The sequence below is a fragment of the Rhinoraja longicauda genome, chromosome 42 (genome assembly GCF_053455715.1).
Source record: "Rhinoraja longicauda isolate Sanriku21f chromosome 42, sRhiLon1.1, whole genome shotgun sequence".
Classification (NCBI taxonomy): domain Eukaryota; kingdom Metazoa; phylum Chordata; class Chondrichthyes; order Rajiformes; family Arhynchobatidae; genus Rhinoraja; species Rhinoraja longicauda.
In genome coordinates this window covers 1,771,465-1,795,002 of record NC_135994.1, presented here as the reverse complement: position 1 = coordinate 1,795,002, position 23,538 = coordinate 1,771,465, and the positions used below count along the sequence as shown (strand labels likewise).

General features: G+C 41.0%; 1 protein-coding gene across 4 annotated transcripts in view; it reads right to left on the bottom strand.

Annotated features, from left to right (window-relative positions):
* The window catches only part of LOC144611952 (electroneutral sodium bicarbonate exchanger 1-like), an 88,148-nt gene that overhangs the window by 48,272 nt on the left and 16,338 nt on the right, over positions 1–23,538 (bottom strand). For all 4 annotated transcript variants that reach the window (XM_078431307.1, XM_078431309.1, XM_078431308.1 and 1 more), the window contains exons 3-6: positions 14,332–14,475; positions 10,460–10,595; positions 9,283–9,443; positions 6,130–6,318 (exon numbers count right to left, since the gene is read on the bottom strand). In XM_078431307.1, the coding sequence (XP_078287433.1) occupies positions 6,130–6,318; positions 9,283–9,443; positions 10,460–10,595; positions 14,332–14,475 (630 nt within the window). The remainder of the gene's footprint in view (positions 1–6,129; positions 6,319–9,282; positions 9,444–10,459; positions 10,596–14,331; positions 14,476–23,538) is intronic.

The window sequence follows — 23,538 nt, the reverse complement described above, 5'->3', positions numbered from 1 at the left end:
AGTTCGTTCCTACGTACAAAGAATGGTTTCAGTTCTGCCTCTGAATTCGGCAATTTGTTTGGCCATCCATTTGTAATATATTCCTGCACTCTTGACAAAAATCTGTCAGTGCGAGTAGCCTTCCAAATGTCTCCTGATGTGATAGGTAACTCATCTACATGAGAGAAGTAAAACAAGTCCTCTCTGTTTGGGGTAACCTCTGATTCCAAAGGTAATCCAGACATGGCATCAGCATTGCTGTGCTCGGCTGCCTTACGATACTGAATATCATACTGGTATGCAGACAATATCAATGCCCATCTTTGCATTCTGGCTAATGCCAGAGTTGGTATGTGTGCTTTTGGATTTAGGATCACTGTCAACGGCTGGTGATCTGTCTCGATTACAAACCTTCTACCATACCATTTGTGAAACCTCCCAACGGCAAAAATCAAAACAAGAGCCTCACGCTCTATTTGCGCATAATTTCTCTCACTGGCATTGAGTGTTCTAGACGCAAATGCTATTGGCCTTTCCTCACCATTTTCTAACACACGAGAGATCACAGCACCAACACCATATGGTGAAGCATCACATGCTGTGTTCTGAGCCCCATGCTCTACTCCCTCTTCACACACGACTGTGTTCCTGCATTCGACACCAACACCATTGTCAAGTTTGCAGATGACACAACGGTGATCGGGCTGATCACCAACGGGGATGAAACAAACTATAGAGCGGAGGTGCAGAACCTGGCGGACTGGTGCTCGGATAACAACCTGTCCCTAAATACCACCAAGACCAAGGAGCTGATCATCAACTTCCGTAGGTCACATAACGGGGAATATGCCCCGATCTCTATCAATGGGGTCAGTGTGGAGAGAGTGTCCAGCTTCAAGTTTCTGGGCACTCACATTTCGGAGGACCTAACATGGTCCAATAACACTGCTGCGCTGGTCTAGAAGGCACAACAAAGACTGTTCTACTTAAGAACACTGAAAAAGTCTGGTCTACCCCAACAGCTGCTGAAGACCTTCTACCGCTGCACCATAGAGAGCATCCTAACGCATGGAATCCCTGTGTGGTACCTCAGCTGCACGGAGGCAGAAAGGAAAGCTCTACAGCGGGTAGTCCATAGAGCTCAGAGGGCCATCGGAACACAGCTACCAGACTTGGAGGGCATCTACAACACACGATGCCTCAGAAAAGCCACCAGCATCCACAAAGACTCTTCACACCCCTGCAACAGTCTGTTCGAACTCCTTCCATCGGGCAGACGATTCAAGGCCTTCTATGCCCGCACCTCCAGACTCAGGAACAGCTTCATCCCCAGGGCCATAGCTGCTATGAACCGGTCCTGCTGAGCCGGATGGCCACAACGCATAGATCAACTTGCACTTTACCCTGTCCAAAACTGTTACAACTGTTCGTTTCGTTGGGTTGCTGCTGTCTAAATTACCTAAATTAGTGCATCGTATGGGAGGCGCATTCCCAATCTCGTTGTACCCCTGGGTACAATGACAATAAAGATATATTGTATTGTATTGTATTGTATTGTATGCTAACTTCATTGGCTTATTGACATCGTAATGAACAAGTATTGAACTCTCTGCCAACTGAGCTTTACATGACTTGAAAGCTTGATCACATTTACGTGTCCACTTCCATGGTACATCTTTTCTCATAAGCTCATTCAAGGGATGTAAACAGGTGGACAGATTTGGCACAAACTTCCCATAATAATGCACTAATCCTGAAAAGGATCGGATCTCAGATATGTTTCTGGGAGTGGGCGCATTTTTGATCGCATCAACTTTCCCCTTCGTGGGGTGTAGACCATCCTTGTCTATCTTATGACCCAAGTACTCTACCGAGTTCTGAAAGAACTCACATTTCTGTGCCTTCACTCTTACACGGTGTGTTTCAAGTCGTTTGAGTACCACTTCCAACCTTTCATCATGTGCCTGCCTGTCAGGGGCTGAGATGAGGATGTCATCCAAGTAACACACCACACCTTCAATTCCCTCTAGAATTTGTGTCATTACCCCATGAAAAATCCCTGTGGCTGATGATATACCAAATGGAAGCCTATTGAACTGAAACAATCCCAAATGCGGGTTAATAGTCAGCTTGGCTTTAGATTCATCATCTACACCTAACTGCAAGTAGGCATTTGTCAAGTCCATTTTTGTGAAGACTTGGCCACCTGTGAGGGTGCTAAACAAATCCTCTGCCGTTGGTAGGGTATCTGGTCTGCTATCTTCAAGTAACTGGTTTACGGTCACCTTATAATCCCCACAAAGTCTAGCACTACCATCAGGTTTAGGTACAACTACAATGGGTGTTGCCCATTCACTACTTTCTACCTTACTGATAATGTTCTCAGCTTCAAGTCTTTTCAGTTCTTTCTCAACCTTGTCCTTAAGAGCATACGGCACAACCCGTGGTTTGCAATGCACTGGTGTAGCATCCTGCTTCGCGCGTATTGGCATGAATACACAACACCTTGTACACCTTGTCGCTAAACACCTTCGGGTGTTGCTTGATTACGTCCTCCGCACACTTGAATTCTTCACGAACGAGGAATATCTCGTTCCAGTTGAGCTTCAAGATCTGCAGCCAATTCCGACCTAGCAATGCAGGTTTATCTCCCTTTACAACTACGAGGGGCAACTCCGCCTGTTGCTCCTTATACCTAACTGGTACATGTACGCAAACCTAACACTGGAATCTTCTCTCCAGAGTAACCACGTAGCTCGATTGGCTTCGCTTCCAAAGGAATTTGACTCGGCTTCTCCCGATACACAAATTCTGGAATCACGCTCACAGATGCTCCTGTGTTGACTTCCATGCTAACATGAGCTCCATTCAACTAGACTTGCACAGACACATTCTTTGCCTTCCGGTTTACTAGCTCATTGCTGCAGATGGTGTATATATATCGAGAAGCTCTTCCTCTGCCTGCAGTTGATCCACAGAATGCAGCTTACTTGTTGTTGAACCTTGTTTCTGCCTAGCCTTTCGACAAGCCTTTGCTAGGTGTCCCATCTTGTGACACGAGTAACACTCTGCCTTGAAGAATGGACAAGACTGTGCTAGATGTGAGCCTAAACAGCGATAGCATGACTTTGCAGTCGTCTTGCTACCCTTCCATGGATAACGATTCTCTGACGTCTTTGTCGACTTATCCGTCTTTAGTTTGCTGGACTGCAGCTTGTTCAACTCTTCCGCTGGTTGTCTAGAAGTTGTCCTGACTTCTCTAGAACCCGTTTCTGCCATATCCATTGACAAAGCAGTTTTACAAGCTGTTTCAAAAGTCAGGTCATACACCGTCATTGGCTTACTTCGGATCCGCTCACTTCTCAATCCACACACGAAATGGTCTCTTAACGCCCGGTCTTGGAAATTTCCAAAATTACAATGAATTGATAACCTCTTGCGTGTCATGATAAAATTACTAATATCCTCCTCTGGAAGTTGGCATCTCGTTCCAAAACGATAGCTTTCAGCTATTTCTAAGGGCTTTGGGTCATAATGTTCTGTTAACTTCTTCAGAATATCCTTCAAAGGCATGTCCTTTGGTTTGGCTGGAGCTAATAAATTCTTTACTGTATCATAAACATCGGGACCCATTTCGGTGAGAAAAATAGCTCTTTTCCTAGTTTGAGTTGCTTCATTCAACCGTCTTGATTCTGCATCAGAAGCTTCTACTTCAGTGATGTTATTTGTAGCAAAAACATCTCTAAACATTCGATGTATGCACCGAACGTTTCCTGGCTTTGCTGGAACACACCCAATCTTCCGATATATCCACTGGGCACCGCCATTTTGGATTAAAAAAAATGTTTTTAACAGTCTCACAGACTTCAACTTTGTGACCCGATTTCCAGCTTTCCTCGACACCAAAAGTTATACAACCTTCTCCGTGCCTCTGTAGAATTCCTTATCTACACAAACAAGTAAAGCTGGGGAATCGACGATCCCATCCTCATCGCCAATTTGTGATATCTTGAGCTCAGACACAGAATAACAAGTTAACTCACTGCTGACTGGCACATGTCTGCACAGCTGTACTGTGGTTTATTCAATCATTTACAATCCTCCAATCAAAGGTGGCGCTATTACAATGACAAATATGGAAAAAGCAGTGAAATAAGCAGTGAGCAAAGAGAGTCCATCAATGCATTTGTACATGGATCAATCACCAATGAGGAAACCAGAGAAAATACGCATCAACATGTAATTATGACCCAGCCGGTTAAGCTGACCAATTTAGTAAATCAGATATCATCCAATGCAGTTTGTGAAAGTTGCATAAAGTTGGATTCGTAGAAAAGGATCGTTAGGTTTCCTTGAGTAACACTGCACTGAAGTTAACTTCATTGGTTTTAGCTGGTGTACTCCATGACTTACGGCAAAATCTTGCACCTTCTAGCATTTAATATTGTGGCTGCAAATTATGCAGTTAGCTGTTTATGGACCATTCTTCTGGATTAGGGGACTGCTGTTACTGAATAAGTGGATCCAGCAGCGATTGGTGGGTCCAGGTCGAAGTGGAGCAACAAGGCAAGGCAAGTTTATTTATATAGCACATTTCATACAGCAATGGCAATTCAAAGTGCTTTACACAGAGCATAAAAATACAGAACAAGGAGAAAAGGTAGGAAAATACAAATAATAAGAGTAATAAGATAAATAAATAATAGTTATAAGTAACAGTAAGTAACGGTTAATAAGTAATAATAGTTATAAGTTATAATTATAAACAACAAGGGAGGATTTTCCCCAGCGAAATTGAATAGGTTTCCTTCCTCCATCATCAAGTTTGCTGACGACACTGTGGTGGTGGGCCTGATCTCTGATAACGAGGAGAAGGCCTACCGGGAGGAGGTGGCTGATCTGGCACTCTGGTGTCAGGACAACAGCCTCCTCTTGAATGTCACAAAAACTAAGGAGCTGATTGTAGACTTTAGAAGGGCTCAACATCCGAGGACGTACACGCCACTGGAGATAAATGGGATTACTGCGGTCTGGGTGAGCAGCTTTAAATACCTGGGAGTCCACATCACAGAGGATCTGACATGGACAACACACATTGCCGCACTGGTGAGTAAGGCAAGGCAGCGCCTTTACCACCTCAGAAGTTGAGGAAATTCAGAGTCTCTCTGAGGATCCTTCAGTGCTTCTACTCTGGGGCTGCAGAAAGCATCTTGTCCGGAAACATCACAATCTGGTTTGGGAATAGCTCTGCCCAGGACAGGAAGGCTCTGTGGAGAGTAGTGCGTTCAGCTGAACACACTATGTGAACTACACTCGCCCCCCTGCAGGACCTATACATCAGGTGGTGCAGATTCAGAGCCAGCAACATTATGGGGGACCCCTACCACCCCAGCAACGGACTGTTCCAGCTGCTACGGTCAGGCAAACACCTCCGCTGTCACGCTGTGAAAACAGAGAGGATGAGACGGAGTTTCTTCCCACAGGCTATCAGGACTGTTAACTCTCATATCACCAGGGACTAATTTAATTTACTGTATTAATTTATTTTTTGTGTTAAAAAAAAAAAAAATCTATTCTGTTTTGTAGTTTTAGCACAATCCGCAGGCGTTGCCACTTTCATTTCACTGCACATCTTGTATATGTATGTGACAAATAAAGTTGACTTGACTTGAGGTTGTGAACGACATGCCTGCAGTATCCATGAGGACCATCCAGGAATTCAGACAGGTATTCCAAACAGAAAGATCTCCAGAAGGACGAGAATGCAGTCGCATTCACATTTTCTAAATCCCACAGAAGCAAGCGAGGTGAGCACAGGCATTTACCTGCATTACATGGCAGACATTTCTAAAGTACAGCCATTAAAGTGGGGTCAATTTCTAAATGAGTAAATTTCTAAAGCGCAGCCATGAAGACCTCTGTCCCCGAGTTTGGGTGCTCTTCTCTAGTTTAAAATAATTGCACTGGGCTTTTTCTCTTTTGGGGAATTGTGCAAAGGTTCTCCACTTGACCTGTTTAACAAAAGTCACGGTTTGCCACTTCCTTGTCCTGCACCCCTTCATACCCAACCACCCAGTCATTGTATGCATGTAATACCAACATCAAGAGCTCAAAGAAAGTTTTCCTTTGGATTTCCGTTCTTATCCTTACCAGCTTTGTCCATGGAATGAGGTTCAGATTGCTTTTTCCCAACCTCTGCAAAAGACCTAACAATTGGAATGAGATTATTCCTCTTCTTCTCAATTTGATGGTGATGTTTTTTCAGAAGAACATCACGCACTTTCATACGAATGCTTTCATCTAGTTCCATGGATGCTTCCTGATGATCAAGAATCATATCTAACAGAAGAAAAATGACAAGATATTATCCCAGGAGTAAAGTTATTGCAGCTAAAATAGGGTCAATTTAGCATCCTTAAGAGTTTCCATTCATAAGAAAAACAAATCCCATTCAAATTGGTAAGAGTATAAAGCAGCTTTGTGTTGGAATAACACATTTTCTCTAATATGTGTGGAAAACTAATTTGCGAATTACTTATGCGGGAGAATATTCTACCGCAATCATGCAAATTCTACTTTGTAAAACCTATTGCAAGTTGTGCAACTTCCTCAAACGCAGGCACGGTACAACGTGGAATTCCCTGGTCCTTCCAATACGACATGACCACACACTAAGGACACAACAGGGAAAATAAAGGAAAACTGTTCTAGAACTAGACGTGAATGCTCTTAACATCTGCAGTTTCTCCCTTTAGAAGTTCCCATTAGACCTTTAAGAAGCTTTGTAACACAATTTGGTCCAGTATAATAAATAAACAATTCAATCTGAGATCACTGGTTTCCATCTTTTTTAACTTTATACTAAAGGAAGTTATCAGCATACCTCTTGGTCAAAAGAACATTCCCTCTCCAATTCACTTTGCAATTTAAGAATGAATTAATGTATGAAATCAGCAGCATATGCATTTGAACTCTTCTTTGTCCATGGATTTACCATCAAGACCAGAGGCATTCCAGAACAATTATGCCCTAGGAGTCAACTACACTGGTCTGGCCCCTCAACCTTACACCAGCCAAGGCTAGTGCATCCAGCAGAGTCCCATGCATTTGAATGGGACCACCAACCTTCATTTAAAAAGGTAAGTGAAAGTATGTGTTTTAAAAAAAATATTTTAATTACCATTAAATTGTTTTAAAGTGAATTTTAGTTTTTTTAATTCAATTTAGAAAAAGAGTTGGAAAAGTTCAAACAATTGCTAATTGACAGCATTTGAAAACAGTGAAAAGGCCAAACAGCAGCATAACTGTCAGAAGGCAATTAGCAAAGTCCATGCCAATGACCTTAACTTATTTATGCTGCCCGACACATGGTTGCTATTTGCAGCCTACTCCACTTCATAGAACAGCCATGGCGGCGAGGCCTCAAGGTCATTGAAAAAGGGAAGGATAACAGAAGGCGGCAACATTACATAGAACTTGGTCCTTGTCCACATCAATTTGAAAGATGAAAATGTACATTGTTGTTTTTACTCTTGAATTTCAAGGCCGAGTTTGTCAAGGGTCTGTCCCACTTTAGGCGATTTTAAGGCGACTGCCGGTGACTGTCAAAGTCATAGCAGATCGCTGAACTTTTCTTTTACCCGATGACAATGACCACGACAATGCCGAGTCAGGTCGAGATTACAGCGTCTTTGGAAAAATCGCGAAATTCCCACGCTGTCAATGCTTCTCCGGCGTCCTAATTTTCGCTGAAATCACTGACAAGTCGGTAAGTACTTGAGGGTTTTGAACTACAACAACTTGTATGGGTTACTTAAAAACCAAGCATCACTGTAACAAGGCATAAACTGGATTTACTTCCAGTTTTACTTCCAATTACTAATAGCTGTATTAAAAACATTAATTTTAAAAGTGGTTAAGTGGATTTTTGTGAAAACTGTGTGGGCATTCTTTGAAAATGTAAGGGAGATGCATATCTGGTTTCTGGGTTGCATATCTGGGTTTGGATCCCACTTTAAATATAATGGCTGATGGCCATAAACATCGCGAAAATTCCCACGCTTACCTGACTCAAACTGTCGCCTCCAATCTACCTGTCAAATGTCCTGACGGTAAATAAATTGGTTAAACACAAGCATTTTATGGTATATTGAAATGACTTTACTTATTTTAATATTATGTGCTTCTAAATGCATCTAAGAGAACCTAGCAAACCTGGGGACAGCAGGCGACAGCGCCTGCAATAAGCAACGATACCTGGCGACAAGCCAGCTGTCGCCGAAATTTTTTCAAACCGGATGATTTCTCATCGACGTGCCGAGATCCACTACGATTCTTGGAAGACTCCTCTCGATCATGCCCGCGACACCCGGCGAACTGTCGGCGACAGCCTAGTCGCCGGCAGTCGCCTTAAAATCGCCTAAAGTGGGACAGGCCCTTAACTTCAACCTACTCCTTTCTTTGGAATTACCAAGTCTCCCAAAATCCAAGTTACCTATTCACTACTCAGAGCTCTCTTATCACTTCTGTCCTTTCAGTCTTGGTAATGTCCTTCACTGTGGGCAGCAGCTCTTTATCTTCGGTTTAAAAGGTACTTTTTCCTCAAGCAGTTCTAAATATAAAACTCGATGAAAATAAATTTTATTGCATTTTCCTTTCATTGCTCTTTCTAAATTAAATAAACACAGTTGAAGTCACCTTTACCTTTGTCGTCCAATTCCAATTACACAGTGGCCCGTGTTGGAGAGAAATGTTTGTTAGTTTTCATAGTAACAAGAGATGGAAAAGTTGCAGAGTGACATAATTCAAACCACAACTTGTCCACAAGGTGACTTTTCCCCAATTTATCGTCCTTCACTTTGCACAATTATTCTTGATATTTAATGCCACCTTCACCCATTCATCATTCGTTATCATAGGCAACAATTAAATCAACAGATGAGAGACAGGTGAGGAGGGAATTAAAGAACTAACCCTGTGTACCCAAAGTATCCAATAACATGGTAAAAATATGAGAACTACATAATTCATATAAATTCCATTGCTCCTCAGGTGGTGAGAAAATAAAATGCACGATAACCATGAGAAGCTGGGTAAACTACATGGAATGTTATCATTGTGCACAAAATAAATTCAAAGGTGTTTTCACAAGCAAGTGATTTTGTTTATTCCCACTCTCAGGAGGAGAAAGGACAAGTTATGTTAACATTATGATACAAATGCCTTGATGAGTGATATCTTTACACTTTTTACTTCCAAGTAATAAACTCTTTTGATGAGAACATTCTCCTTCATTAGACATACTTGCAATCTCTTGAATGCTGTTTGCTTGCATGTCCAGCAAGATTGTTCCATTAATGATGCAGCTCCGCAACTCAAACAGGCTGTGTAATGACAACGTGGCAACATATGGTTTACTCCAGCGGTCTCCACCGTCCTCAACATCTTCCTCAAACTTCAACCACCTGTCAAACCACAAAAATACTGTGTCAATTTAATGCTAAGCTTATGCAGAAACCTTCTCAAAGCAAGCAAATTACTGTTAAAAAAAAAGAGAATCAAGGAACTACTGATGCTGCTTACAAAAAAAACCCCCAAAGTACTGGAGTTACTCAGCAGAACAGGCAGTATCCCTAGAGAACATGGACAGGTGGCGTTTCGGGTTGGGATCCTTCTTCAGACCGATTGTGGTTGGGGGTGGGGGGTGGGGGAAGAAAGCTGGAAGAGAGGTGGGGGCAGGGTAAAGCCTGGTGAGTGATAGGTGGATACAGGCAAGGGGCGGTTGATTGGCAGATGGTTGGACTAAGGCCAGAGATGAAAAGCCAACAGGTGTGAGATAAGGAAAGAGGATATGTGCATTGTGAAGCCAGAGGAGGAAGGAGAGGGGGAGGGGAGAAATGGATCAAGTCTAGGTGGGGCACAGGGAAGGGAAGGGGGAATTGTTGTTTATAGGTTAGTTACCTAACATTGGAGAATTCAATGTTCATATTGTGAGGTTGTAAGCTACCCAAGTTTTAAGATAAAAACAGGGGAGTTGTGAAGACCATTTATTATAAGAGTGAAGATGGAACAAGCGACAACTGAATGCAAACATGTGATTCACTCTTGTATTCCTTTTTAATACTCTGAGGCCATACAAAAGGGGGTTGGCTATTTTTTTTTTCCACCCTGTGCACATTCTTGTAATTGATAAGAAGTCAAGTTAACAGCCACAATCTTTCGTTGGCTCTCATTCAAACTGATGCATTTGTGATCCACTTCATCAGCGATCACACATTTGTGGGAGAAATAATTTGTTTATTCCAAGAAAATATATATAACAGACGATAAAAAAGCATTAATTTGGGAAAGATTTGAGACAGCTGATAAGAAAAAAAGTGAAGGGAGCCCGTCGTTAATCATTCCTGGAACTGAACCGCATGAAACATTTGTCATCTGTAACATTTTCTCAGAACACAAATATTACAGACAATTCACACACCTGGCCGTCTCCTTCCACTCAGCATCTTCACCCCCTCGCTGGCAGATTTCATCCAGCTCTGTGAAGAGTTCATGTGGAACATGATCTTCATCATCCTCAGTTCCCAGAATGAACTGAACTCTCTGAGAAGGGGTGTCTAAAAAGGAGATGCAGCATAGGAGGTAATAAGATTGTAATATAGATTACTAAAGGCAATGAAGGACAATCGCCACAGAGATCCTACGAATAGGTGGTTTTTATCCTCATCAGCTGCTGTGAAATGACTCAGAGGCTGCAGCAAAAGATGTGCCTCAATGAATATCCCCTTTCTGTGGCATAAAACTGGTTTGAGGGCCACCAAAATACCAGACATTCATTTTGCTTCCCCCCCCCCCCGATATTTCTCTTCATTGACCATTAGAAACTATTCCATGCCTTACAATGCAGTTAGTTTCACAGAGTCAGAGTTATACCGCATGGAAGCAGGCCATTTGGCCCAACTTGTCAATGTCGACTAAATTCCTACCTGAGCTGATCCCATTTTCCTGTTTATGACCCATATCCCTCAAAACCCTTCCTATCCATACACCTGTCCTAAAGTCTTTTAAACATTCTCCTTGTATCCACACCTAGCATCTCATTCCACATACCTACTATTCTCTGTGTGAAAAAAGTTGCTCTACAGGTCACCTTTAAATCTTTCTCCTCTCACTGTGCCCTCTAATTTTAGTTTCCCAGGACTCATCTGCCCTGGGAAAAAGACTATCTGCATTCACCTAATGATTTTATAAACTTTTAATAATGTCACCCCTCAGCTTCTTACGAAAAAATCCCAAGATTGTTAAGTCTCTCCTTATAACCCAAACCTTCCAGTTCTATTAACATTTTTCTGCACTCTTTTCAGCTTACACCCTTCCACTATGTTCCATCCTTCCAGGAAGAACTTTAATGTAATAAAAATGCAATAGAATTAAGGAGCACTCAAGCAACTTCTTACTCTAAACCTGCACGGTACATGTTCTTGCATTCCTACAAAATGAATCCTCAGATGGTTAAAGTTTGGAATACAAAAGACATCTGTACTTCCATTGAGGATGCACCTGTACCAATTTATCCCCTCCTTTTGTGCATAAATATCACAAAAGCTATTTTGCACAAATTTGTGTTTGATAACCATCACTTCATATGGTTGACCCATCCATTGGAAAATTGGATCAAACACTCGTGCACCTGAGCATATCTTTTTTTTTTTCATTTATGACTTCATTGTAAAAATAACGTACAACTCTATGGCTTTCATTTATAAACCCCAGTAAAGTAACAAGCTCACCCTACAGCAAGTCAGCTGGAAGATACAAATTAGATAGTTCTGGCCAGCGCATTAATGCACTGCTGCTTGCATTTGCCTGCTTGAGTTTTCAATACTGTTCATACTTGTTATGATATTATGTCCTACAAATTTTCAAAATAAAACAGAGCACAGATAAGCTGCAAACTCTGCCTGAATAATGATATCCATGCCTGGAAGTGGCTTAGGGACGCTTGCATCATGGGACTGTGAGCAAAGATATATACTGTTGTCCTCTGGCTGCCATGGTGACAGTTTTAAGACTGGAATCTGTTTCCCAAGGCAAAGGCTTAGCAACTAAAATCTCCACAGGCTGATGCACTGGGAACTGTGAGTATTGCATTTTAACTGGGGAGAAACCATCCTTATGACAAATATTCCCAATTTTGAAACTTTTCAATAAAGCAACTAATTAGCTCACCAAATAAAATAAATTTAAATTCTAGTCTGTGGTGCATGATCATACAGAGCGTTCCGCTGACTGTGTGGCACTAACGGCAAACAGCAGATTATTTCTCATGAATCCCTGCCACCTTCAAGATTGGGCCTCTTGCAAATAGTGTGTCGCAGTGGAAGCTAAGGTGACAGCCATCCAGCATCAGAGCACAGTGTGATATGGTGGAAGCCAGAGATTCCAAAACAGTGGGTATCAATGTTGGGTTCATGCTCAACTTGAGGGAATGGGCACCATGCTCTGCGCAGATTCTGATTCAAAGCTTCATTTTGGGCCACTATGTACAAACTCACTGCCCGTCTGATATGTCTAACTTATCCTGGTGTTTGCTAATCTGCTTTCCTTGGCAGATTGGGTCTTCAAAGTCAATATGCAGGACCTCAAAGAAAGTTAAAACATGATCTTGCCCACAGGCAAGCTGTTGCCTATGGATGGCGCCCATCCTAACCTGCACTCAAGCAACATAATTCACCATATAACTTGTGCCAGTCTTTGAGCGGGTGGGTCATAACGAGTGATAATGCATCTTTAGGAAAATTTAACTCCTGTTCCTGAAGTTATACATGGGCCAACATATCTTCATCAAAGATTGTGGCGCATTAGTGTAATCCTTAAAGAGACAAGAGATGGTGCCTGCCTCTCTGAAACCGCCAGTGTGGAGTACAAGATGAGAGATGGGGAAGCAAAAATAAAACTGCAGGTGCTGGAAATCTGAAATATATATATATGTGGAGAGAGAGAGAGAGAGAGAGAGAGCTTTCTTCTTGCTATGCCCAAATAATCTAATTATCTCAGGCAACATCGATTTCTCGTCCTCAAATGTTACAAGGTGTTACATTGGTGGGGTCTTCTCATTGTGCACAATGCTGGAACTGAGTGATGCAGAGCATTGCAGCTGCTGGAAATCTGAAGAAAAATTAATGATGGAAAGATCAGCAGATCATGCAACATCTGTGGGGAGAGAAAACAGTTAGAAGACCTAATATCAGAAGGAAAAATAGAAACTGGAACCAAATTAGCAGGTTTGTCAGCAATTGCACAAAAAAGGAAGCAGTTAATATTTCAGACCTGGAACTCTTCATCAGAACTGGACAGTTCCTACACAAACAGGAAAGGTTGCAGACCCAAAATTGTTAAGCTTAATAGAGTCCCAAGGGCTACAGCATGCAGAGGCAGAAAATGGGCATCTCTTATTAGTCTCTACTGTCCTCATTCATCATCTATTTACACCCTTCAGCTGCGATCAGCACATTCATCACTCTCTCATATAACAGGATTGACAATATTCGTGTCATCTGAACAATCTTGTTCCATTCTATCACAAACATTTCCTCTGTTCTTTCCACCCTCACCATCTCTGCGACTTAAAATCCAATTGTTTTATCACCTTCGCAGTCTGATTAAAGGTCACAGACCTGAAACGTCAACTCTCTTTCTGTATACGGTTGTTGCTCTACCTGCAGAGCAGTTTTCTACTTTGATTCAAGAACTCAGGGAATTGAAGGTTGTGACAATGGTGTTGGGGGATGGGGGGGGGGGGGGGGGTTAATGAACAATGCAAGTTGGAGAGCAAGGAGATGGCATTAAGTGTGGTGGCATAGGTTGTTGAAGCATGACAGGGCTGTACAGTGGTGAAGCTGTTAAGAGTTCATAAGTCATAGGAGCAGAATTTGGCCACTTGGCCCATCAAGTCTACTCTGCCATTCAATCATGGCTGATCTATCTTTCCCTCTCAACTGCATTCTCCTGCCTTCTCCCCTGCTGTTTGCGTTTCAGCAACTGGGTTGCACCATGAGTTCAGGTGCTGACTGTGTGGAGTTTGCACGTTCTCCCTATGACCATGTGGCTTTCTCCCACATCCCAAAGATATTCAGGTGTGCAGGCTTAACTGTTCGCTGTAAATTGTCCTAGGTGTGTAGGCAAGTCATATAATCTGCTATGGTGCGGGGAGTTGATGGGCATGTAGAGGATAAGAAATGAGATTTAGGATTAGTGTAAATTGGTGCATAATAAACTACATTGGAATTTGGGGTTGTAAAGTGGTGCCCTGTTCAAAGATTTACTGCAAGAGAAGGATTGAATGTGCCTCACCACAAGGGAGATTGTCCTTTTCTTCCTCTTGGATGGCATCTTTCGCTCTATCTCGCTTCTTGTGCTTTGATCCATGGGTCCTGTGGTGTCGGTGACTCTGTCTACCCAAAGGCATACGCACTCCAACATACAAGGTCCTATGCCCTACAATACAAGAAAGAATATCCATTCATATATCCATCAGAGCAAAAGCACAAAATAACTATTTTGGTTAAACCATGCAAATAACATTCACTTTTGTTGCCAACACACAAGAGTTCAAACATTGGAATGCACAGAGAAGAGCCACAAGACAGAGTCAGAGTCTTTAGGGCTGGTATTTTGAATGTTCAGCTTGCACACAGTGACTCAGATGTTAAGGCAAAAGTCTGGGATCATTTAAGAGACAACTGGATGCTCTTATGGGGGTTTGGGAGGTCAATCTTAGAAGGATTTACCCAATGGACACGATGACCCAATGAATTCCATCATCCATAGTTATCTAAGAAAGAAGGGAATCTGCCAATATTTGATAAATTAAGAGTTAACTGCACTCTTTCATTTAATTGGGATACCAATTAAATTATAATAAACTACTTTCCATTGTTAATTTGACACATTTTCTTATATTTGTGGTGGTGATTGACACTTGCTCTTTAAATACAAGCAAAAGCAAATATCCTCTAGATTTTAAGCTTCATGACCGATAGAAGCTGCAGCAATCTTCCCTTATTTGGGATTAAATAAAGATAATATATATTCCCATTCAGTTTAATTTGCCCACTCAACATACACACCCGGTGATTTGCTCCAAAATCAAAAGACTCTGCTATTTTTATGCTGATGGGCTTTGAAGACTCTATAAATTACAGCAGGCAGGCCTTCCTATCAAACCTGCCACAATGCTGAATACAGACTACAAAACATATAATTAATTCAAAGCTATAACAGGATTTCACACTGTTTAAAAAAGTCTCTGCAAAGGAGTACAATCAGTATAATTGTGGAAAATGGCACATAACTATTGGCAATGAACAGTCCATATTTAGCGAAGCAGACTCCTTATGAAAATAATAGACCTCGATGGTGTTTGGATATTGTGGACGCTCGAATAGCAAGATGTCAATTTACACACTCCCAATCAACTTACACACCAATAGAAGTCAAAAGACTGGCTTTGTGTTAATGTGCATTTCTCTGACTGCAAACAAACGGACAATTTTATTTTTTGGAATAAATAATTATGAAACCAAAATGTTGAGCTTGTCTTTCTTCATCCAGTCTCTTCAATGCCTTTGTTTTTTCTTCCAAACTGCATGACCTCATGATTCTCCAAACATAATCTGCTTGGTTATTTATGCTACCTTGAACTGAAGTCTTCTGCAGACCTTATGCTGTTTGCCAAAATTACTACTTTTGTATTGGCAGAAAATTGTGGTTCCCAAAATGCAAGTCCAAATTATCAAAGTACACACAAGTGGATCCATTACAGACTCCTGGCACATTGTAGCTTTCCCAAGCTGTCAACACTCAATTACAGACGCACTGCAGAGGCCCAGAGGAAACGCACAGCGCACAAGGCCCGGGCTACCTCCACTTCCACTGCAGAACCCATCCACTTGTGTCCTACGTGTGGGCGTGCCTTCCGGGCCCGGATTGGCCTCACCAGTCACTCCGGACCGACAGTCACCAATCCTTCAACTGAAAGTGAAGTAATGGTCATCTTCGAACCCGAAAGACGAACAACAACAACAACCTTACTGCTATCTATTAATCTTTCCATTCATACCATATTTCCTCTGGACCCACTCAACCACATTTTCTAACAAATTTTAATTGTATTTTCACTACGTATCCAAACTTCAGTGGCATTAACAGGGCTGACAGATTAGCTTCCTCAGCAATCCACTGGTCACACTGCAGGCAGAGAACATCTTCCAAAGTGAGTTTTCTATCACTTGACCTTCAGGACTGTGATTACATTACAATTCAAGAGTAAGACGAATTGGAAAATCTTTTATCAGAAGCAAAGTTAACTTTCACATTGATGGCTGTACAAGTGACATGGAAGCTGGCTGACTTACACATAGGACACCACATAAGACAACACTGTAGACTAGTCTTTATTAAGAACATGAAACAAAAAAGCAGTGCAAAAAGGGTCCCAACCCAAAACATAACATCCCTACCCACATTCTCCAGAGATGCTGCTGAACCCGCCGAGTTTCTCCAGCACTTGTGTCTTTCCATGCAGTGCAAAAAGATGCTAATACAATGAAAAACTGAAATAATGACTAGGAATTAATAAAACTTTACACTTGGACCACTTCAAGCAGGTTTCTCAAGAACCTATCCTTCATCCCAATTGTGGTTTGCCTTTGACAAATTTAGTAACCTGGCGTTAAATAATGAGATACTTCTGAAAACACTAAGCGTTCAGGAAGCAGACCAAACCACCTGTTGCACAGTAGTTTGTGGAAGTCCTACAGTACCCTCCACAAAACAACTCCATATCTATCTCTTGCAGTCCATTTGTTGTTGCCCATTCCCAAGTCACGTTCACATTAGTATCCGAGAGATCTGCCTCTACAATTTATTTGAAAAGACTTTTGCAAACTGATGTACTGACAATTGCTTTATTTGTCTGGCAAACCTGTTCCAACTGATTCCAACTAATTTGTCAAGATATCTAATAACAAAACCAATACCTTTGCAGAATTGTTCAGTAGCCAAGTTTCAGTACCATACAATCAGGTGAATAGGACATTGCTTAATTCTTAGCTTTGTCAGCTTTGTTTTCAATATTACTTACTTTTTAAAAAAAACTGGTTTGTCTTTTCCTTATGACTTACAAATGTTCATGAATGAACAATGGCAACATTCTTTTCAAAATGCATCTTATTAAAGACCATTTTATCTCCACTCTCCCATTGCTCTATGCATTAAACAATGTTTATCACAACTAACCTTTCCTAACATTCACCTGAAATGTCAAAGGTTTCTTTCTTCACCAATTCTACCTTACCCAAGTATATTCTATATTTTGTTTTTAATGCAGGAATTCTAATTATTTCACTTTTGCATTATGTTATCAATGGCACCATCTTAAAAATCAGTTTTGACAACTCCATTGATCCGTTAGAAGTGAACTCTTCCTTTGCAAGGTTCATTCAGTGTTGCAAATAAAAAAACATCAAGCATGTTTTTTTGAAGCCTTAAATCATCAAAGCACTTAGTATCAAATTCTTAAAAATATCCATAGTTCAGTGATATTTACAGAACGCCGAATCAAAATGAATGGTTGTATTAAGATGGTGCTATTGCAGAACTTTGGTGATTTTTTAAAAAACTGCTAAATAAAGTTTGTTGAAAGAGACACTGGTTACTAAAACTGTACCATTTTAAAATGCAAATTCATCATTCCCTGCGTTCCTGGTGGGCCCACATTTGCCTGTTCAAACAAACTTAATCACTGGCAGCACCTTGGGCATTTCCATATCAAACGATTCCAATTAAAATCTTGGTTACTGTCAGGTTCACAGAGTAACAATAGGAAATGCCAACATTTGTCATGCCAACTGCAAAATCCAGAAATGTATTCTGCGGGGTGGCATTTCATCTGGTCATACCTTCACAAACTACGGACATAAACGATTTACAGTGAAGACTGGGCTCCTTTAACATGCTCACTCTGTTATTTCAAAACCATGACCACGCTCTGACGGTGTGCTGGACAAGGAAAACACCTTAATGTCCCACAATTATCGATAATTATCATTACAACATATGTCATGTGCATTTTTGTTTAAAAATAGTTGAATAAAAAAACAAGATAGCAGCCATTAGCAATGGGACTAGACAGAAGTTAGGATATACCCAGTGGACACGAAAATGCTCATTTACAGTAAAGCCCCAGGTTTGGAGTAAGAGCAAAAGCACAAGAATTAGTGGTTGACTCTACAAACTTACTGTGTTATTTTACAAGATGGACCCTCTACCTCAACTCCCAGTTCCCACCATCTTGGCATAGATTCTTTTATTGTCCAAAAATCAATCAATCTCAGCCATAAATAGTTTCAATGTTTTTGTATCCACAGTGCCAAGATATTCTAAAGACTTGCAATCCTCTGGATAAATTTCTTCTCTAATCATTTTTAAATGATCAGCAACTTACTGACATTTGGTCCCTGGTTCTAAATTCTAATTAAACAAAATGGTATGCCTGAGCCGCTGAGTTACTCCAGCACATTGTGCCTACCTTCAGTATATACCAGCATCTGTAGTTCCTTTCTACATGGTATTACCCTGTCAATTCCTCTTAGAATCTGTGTTGCAATGAGATCATAATTCATTCTTCCATGTGACAGAGAGTGTAGGCCAATTTTATACTCCCTCCAAAAGTCTTTCAAGCCAAATCTCACATTTAAGAAATTAATCTCACAAACCTATGTCATACCAATCCCAAGGCAAATATGTGCTTTCAGTACCGAGATCAACACTGCAAACACCATTGCAAACAGAATTTCACTAAAGATTCAGTACTCGAGTACTCCAACAGCCTTGCAATAAATGGCAAGATAGAACAATACTTGTTCAATTCTTTATTTTACATTATAACTTTGTCTGCCATTGTCTCCACAGGACCCATATTTATATTTTGCTACTTTTCATTTTTCTCCCTCACATGTTTAAAAAGTTCTTAATTTTACCAATTTTTTTTTTTACAATTACAATTATTAAAAGTAGTGTTATCCTGCTCAATCTTAACAGACTCTCTTACATTAAGGGAAAGGGACATCTTGCTTATCTTCCTTGATCTGCAGGACTAATCAGAGGACAACATTCGGCTAGACAGACCAGTGCGGATGCAATGGGAAAGGATTAAAAAAACCAGAAGAGGGCAAAGTGGACTTTGTTCCTTACTTGCTGGTACAGTGGATTTCTTCCACCAGAATCAAGAATGCACAAGGTCACTCAGTTCCCAAGTTAACCTGAAATCTGCTATGTGTAGGAAAGAACTGCAGATGCTGGTTTAAATCAAAAGTAGATTGAGTAACCCAGCGGGACAGGCAGAATCTCTGGAGAGAAGGAATAGACAATAGACAATAGGTGCAGGAGGAGGCCATTCAGCCCTTCAATGTGATCATGGCTGATCATTCTCAATCAGTACCCCGTTCCTGCCTTCTCCCCATACCCCCTGACTCCGCTATCCTTAAGAGCTCTATCTAGCTCTCTCTTGAATGCATTCAGAGAATTGGCCTCCACTGCCTTCTGAGGCAGAGAATTCCACAGATTCACAACTCTCTGACTGAAAAAGTTTTTCCTCATCTCCGTTCTAAATGGCCTACCCCTTATTCTTAAACTGTGGCCCCTGGTTCTGGACTCCCCCAACGTTGGGAACATGTTTCCTGCCTCTAACGTGTCCAACACCTTAATAATCTTATACGTTTCGATAAGATCCCCTCTCATCCTTGGGTGACCTTTCGAGTCGAGACCCTTCTCCAGTTCCTGTTTTGATAAAGCAAATGTCTGAAGCATTTTTCTCCCTTTCAGGTACAATGTGTATTGCCACGATTTACTGCTCCTACTTCACAGATCTAGTACTTGCCATTTGCTTTTTTAAAAATTCCCTTTTAATCACTTGCCATTTTTATTTTAAATCTCCCCAGTTTCCCCAAAGTACCACTGCATCTTATTTTATTTCCTCTATCGGTTCCTTTAGAGTACATCACCCCCCATCGATATCCCAATCCTCCCTGCAACTCATTCCATCCTTCCAATTTTATTTTCAGCTCCTTCAATACAAAAATCCCTTCCTCTCAAATGCATATCTTGTGACTAATTATGCTTGACCTCCTGAACTTCCAGCATTTTTTGATGGTCTTCAACCTGAAACACTGTCTCTCTCCACAGATGCTGCCTGACCTGCTGAGCAATTCCGGTATTTAAAAAAATTTATAACAGCAATTTTGGAATTGCAGCATCCATTTTGCATTTGTAATAACATTGCCAAAAAAAAGAGCAAAGTATTCAATATTTATCTTCCATAAAGTTGCTGAAACAAAGTGAAAACTCACTCTATATCTAGTATGATTATAGCAACAAAATAAATTTATCTCACAATTCAGATGGCCAACTAAAATCTGCAGCTTGGTGTTCATTTCAAGTCTGTTCTGTAGTGTCAGCTTATAACTAGACAGCGTTAACATCTAGAGATCTAAAAGCTACCCATCCCTAGCATTATATCATCTTTCTGAAAAACCATTGTAGCATCGGCCAAAAGGAAAGGGCATGCTACTGCTCAGAAAAACAAAGTTTCACATGTTACCATCAGTAATTTTCCCTTTTTTCCCCTTGTTGTTGGGGTCCAGTTCCGTTGGAATAAATTTCCCTAGTAGCCATGCTTCATGTACAAATCTAATTATTAGCCATTTAATTCCACATTTAACTATATCCAGGCTGCCAGGCAGAGGAAAGGGGAGGAAGTGAGGGGCAAAAACAAGAGGGAAGGAAGAGGAGAGCAAATTAAGAGAAAGGAAAATTGGAAAAACTCTATTGTAATAGCTTTTCCCTACACTTGTACCAATGATTTCTTACTGCCATTTGCATACAGATATTCCAAGTGGCCAGGATGTGAGTGTTTAAACATTACTGAATCTCTTGAAATATTGCTCCAAGCAGCAATACTAAAGGCATTCAATGCTCAACATCATTAGAGCAGGTGCTGGCATCCACATTTTTAGTACACTTCATTTACTAACAAAGGAAGCATCTCTCAAACTAACATTTCCAAGCGATGATCACAATGTGACCACGTTTGGTGTTAAAAATGACTTGGCCTGGTTCTTTATTGCATATCTAGATAGCATTGCGTGAACTGCATGATAGGCAACCTGTTCTGGTTAGCATCCAGGGACAAGAATAGGAAGCTGTTGTGGAGACAAAAAATAGCTCGGGTGCAGAGCATTAGTCATACATCTGGCACAAAAGATCAATTAGACTTGATGAGCTGTGATGGCTTGTTTTCCACAAGAGCGTTGGAACATAATTTCCCGATTTCATAAGTGCTCTCCGCCCACTGTCCAGAACATAGATTGTTTTCTGGACACATTCGCATTTTGTTCACACATTAACAAAGAGCAGTTAATTTTTTTTTAAATTCAGATACTGGAAGTTGAAAATAAAAACCGAAAAGTGCTGGAAACAAATCAGGTTAGGCAGCATCTGTTGAAAAAGCAGAGCTAATGCTTCAGTTTGAAGACCTGGAGAAGGGGTGGCATGGTCACGCAGTGGTAGAGTTGCTGCGTTACAATACCAGAGACCCGGGTTCAATCCCGACTACAGGTGCTGTGTGTATAGAGTTTGTACGTTCTCCCCCGTGACCGCGTGGATTTCCTCCAGGTGCTCCAGTTTCCTCCCATACTCCAAAGATGTGCGGGTTTGTACACCTTGAACAAATCGAAAGTCATAAACCCAACATCACTGAGCACTTCCTTCCACATACCAAAGCCACACGTTTGAATGGAAACTGCTCATGTAAACTTGTCAAGTTGCAATTGCATTTTTTTCCATTGGAAGTATTGTCATCCTACCATTTATTTTGGTCAATTTATGTAAAGCAAGTCTGAAGAAGGGTCTCAACCCGAAACGATACCCATTCCTTCTATCCAGGGATGCTGCCTGTCCCGCTGAGTTACTCCAGCATTTTGTGTCTATCTTCGGTTTAAACCAGCATCTGCAGTTCCTTCCTACACTGATTCTAGATGTATGGAAATATTCACATTGCAAGTCAGATGACTTTATTTTGACTTCAGTAATAATTGCCTGGAACTGGCAGTTGCAATTACAGAGAAATTACAAGCATAACTATCAGCATTCATAGTCACTGACAGCAACTACTGCCATCCCGCACCTACGCAGTTCAAAAACAGAAACCCAGGAGTTGCAGTCACAGCTCCCTGTTCCTCCGCATCTTTGTGGGTGCAAACACACAGAATCAGTGACTTAACATGGATTTCAACTTGTGCATTATTCTGGATGTAAAAACAAATGAAAATCTAAAATGGCCTGCTAAATGAGATGTAGCTGTCTTAACAGCTCACAAGCTCAATTGTTGCTGAACAATTTCTCAAACTTTGGATGTAACAAATTGTGTGTTGATTGTTATTTTTATGGAACAAGAGGTGCTAATTTCATGGGCTCAAAAAGAAAATCAAAGTTTGAGATTTCATGTCCTACTTTAATCCAATGTGTCGTTCCTAATATTTCTGTTAAATACCGAGGTGAAATTTAGTGACTTTTACTTCCTGGTCTGAGGTTTGAAAATTCATCAATTTAAATGGCTGTTCAGCCAGTGTGAAATATTTCCATTGCAGGACAATATAGATACTTTACAGATGGCATCTAATTGTAAATCATAACAGTAAAGGAGAAATTCATGTCATTTAATCTTTGTGGGTGGGATTTTATATAATCAGCAATGAGCACTGTCCTTTGGACATCGAATGGAAATTTTAGGCATCTTTTAAGCCCAATGTTAAGAGCAACAGGCCAGAGGCCTACTGCAATAAGCAGTATTACTGTTAGCACAGTCAAAGAACATTCAGGAATGGGAGCGACTCTTATGGTGTCACTTACATTTACACTGTGGACACAGTCGAGACACATGCAAGTTGAACAGTTCTGGTACTTAAAGCATCCTTCATAACCCAAAATTACCAAAATGTTTCTTAGCCATTGAAGCAATGAGCAAAATATATAATAAAACCAGATTTGTACAACAGCTTAGATGCAGATGGCAGAAGTATGGGCGGCACAGTGGCGCAACAGTAGAGACCCAGGTTCGATCCCGACTATGGATGTTTGTTTGTGCGGAGTTTGTACGTTCTCCCTGTGACTGTGTACGTTTCCTCCGGGTGCTCCGATTTCCTCCCACATTCGAAAGACATGCAGGTTTGTTGGTTAATTGGCTTTTGTAAATTACCCCCAGCATACAGGATGTGAAGGTGGGATAACATAGAACTAGTGGACAGGTGATTGCTGGCCGACATGGACTTGGTGGGCCGAAGGGCCAGTTTCCATCCTGTGTCTCTAAACTTATATTGATATGCCAATGGAATTGAATGCCTTTTGATCCACAATAAGTGATCCAGCGATTACTTATTGACAGGTTTCACATGCAATTAGGAAACATTTCAAACATGTTCATCAGAAAGTTGTAAAACTTAT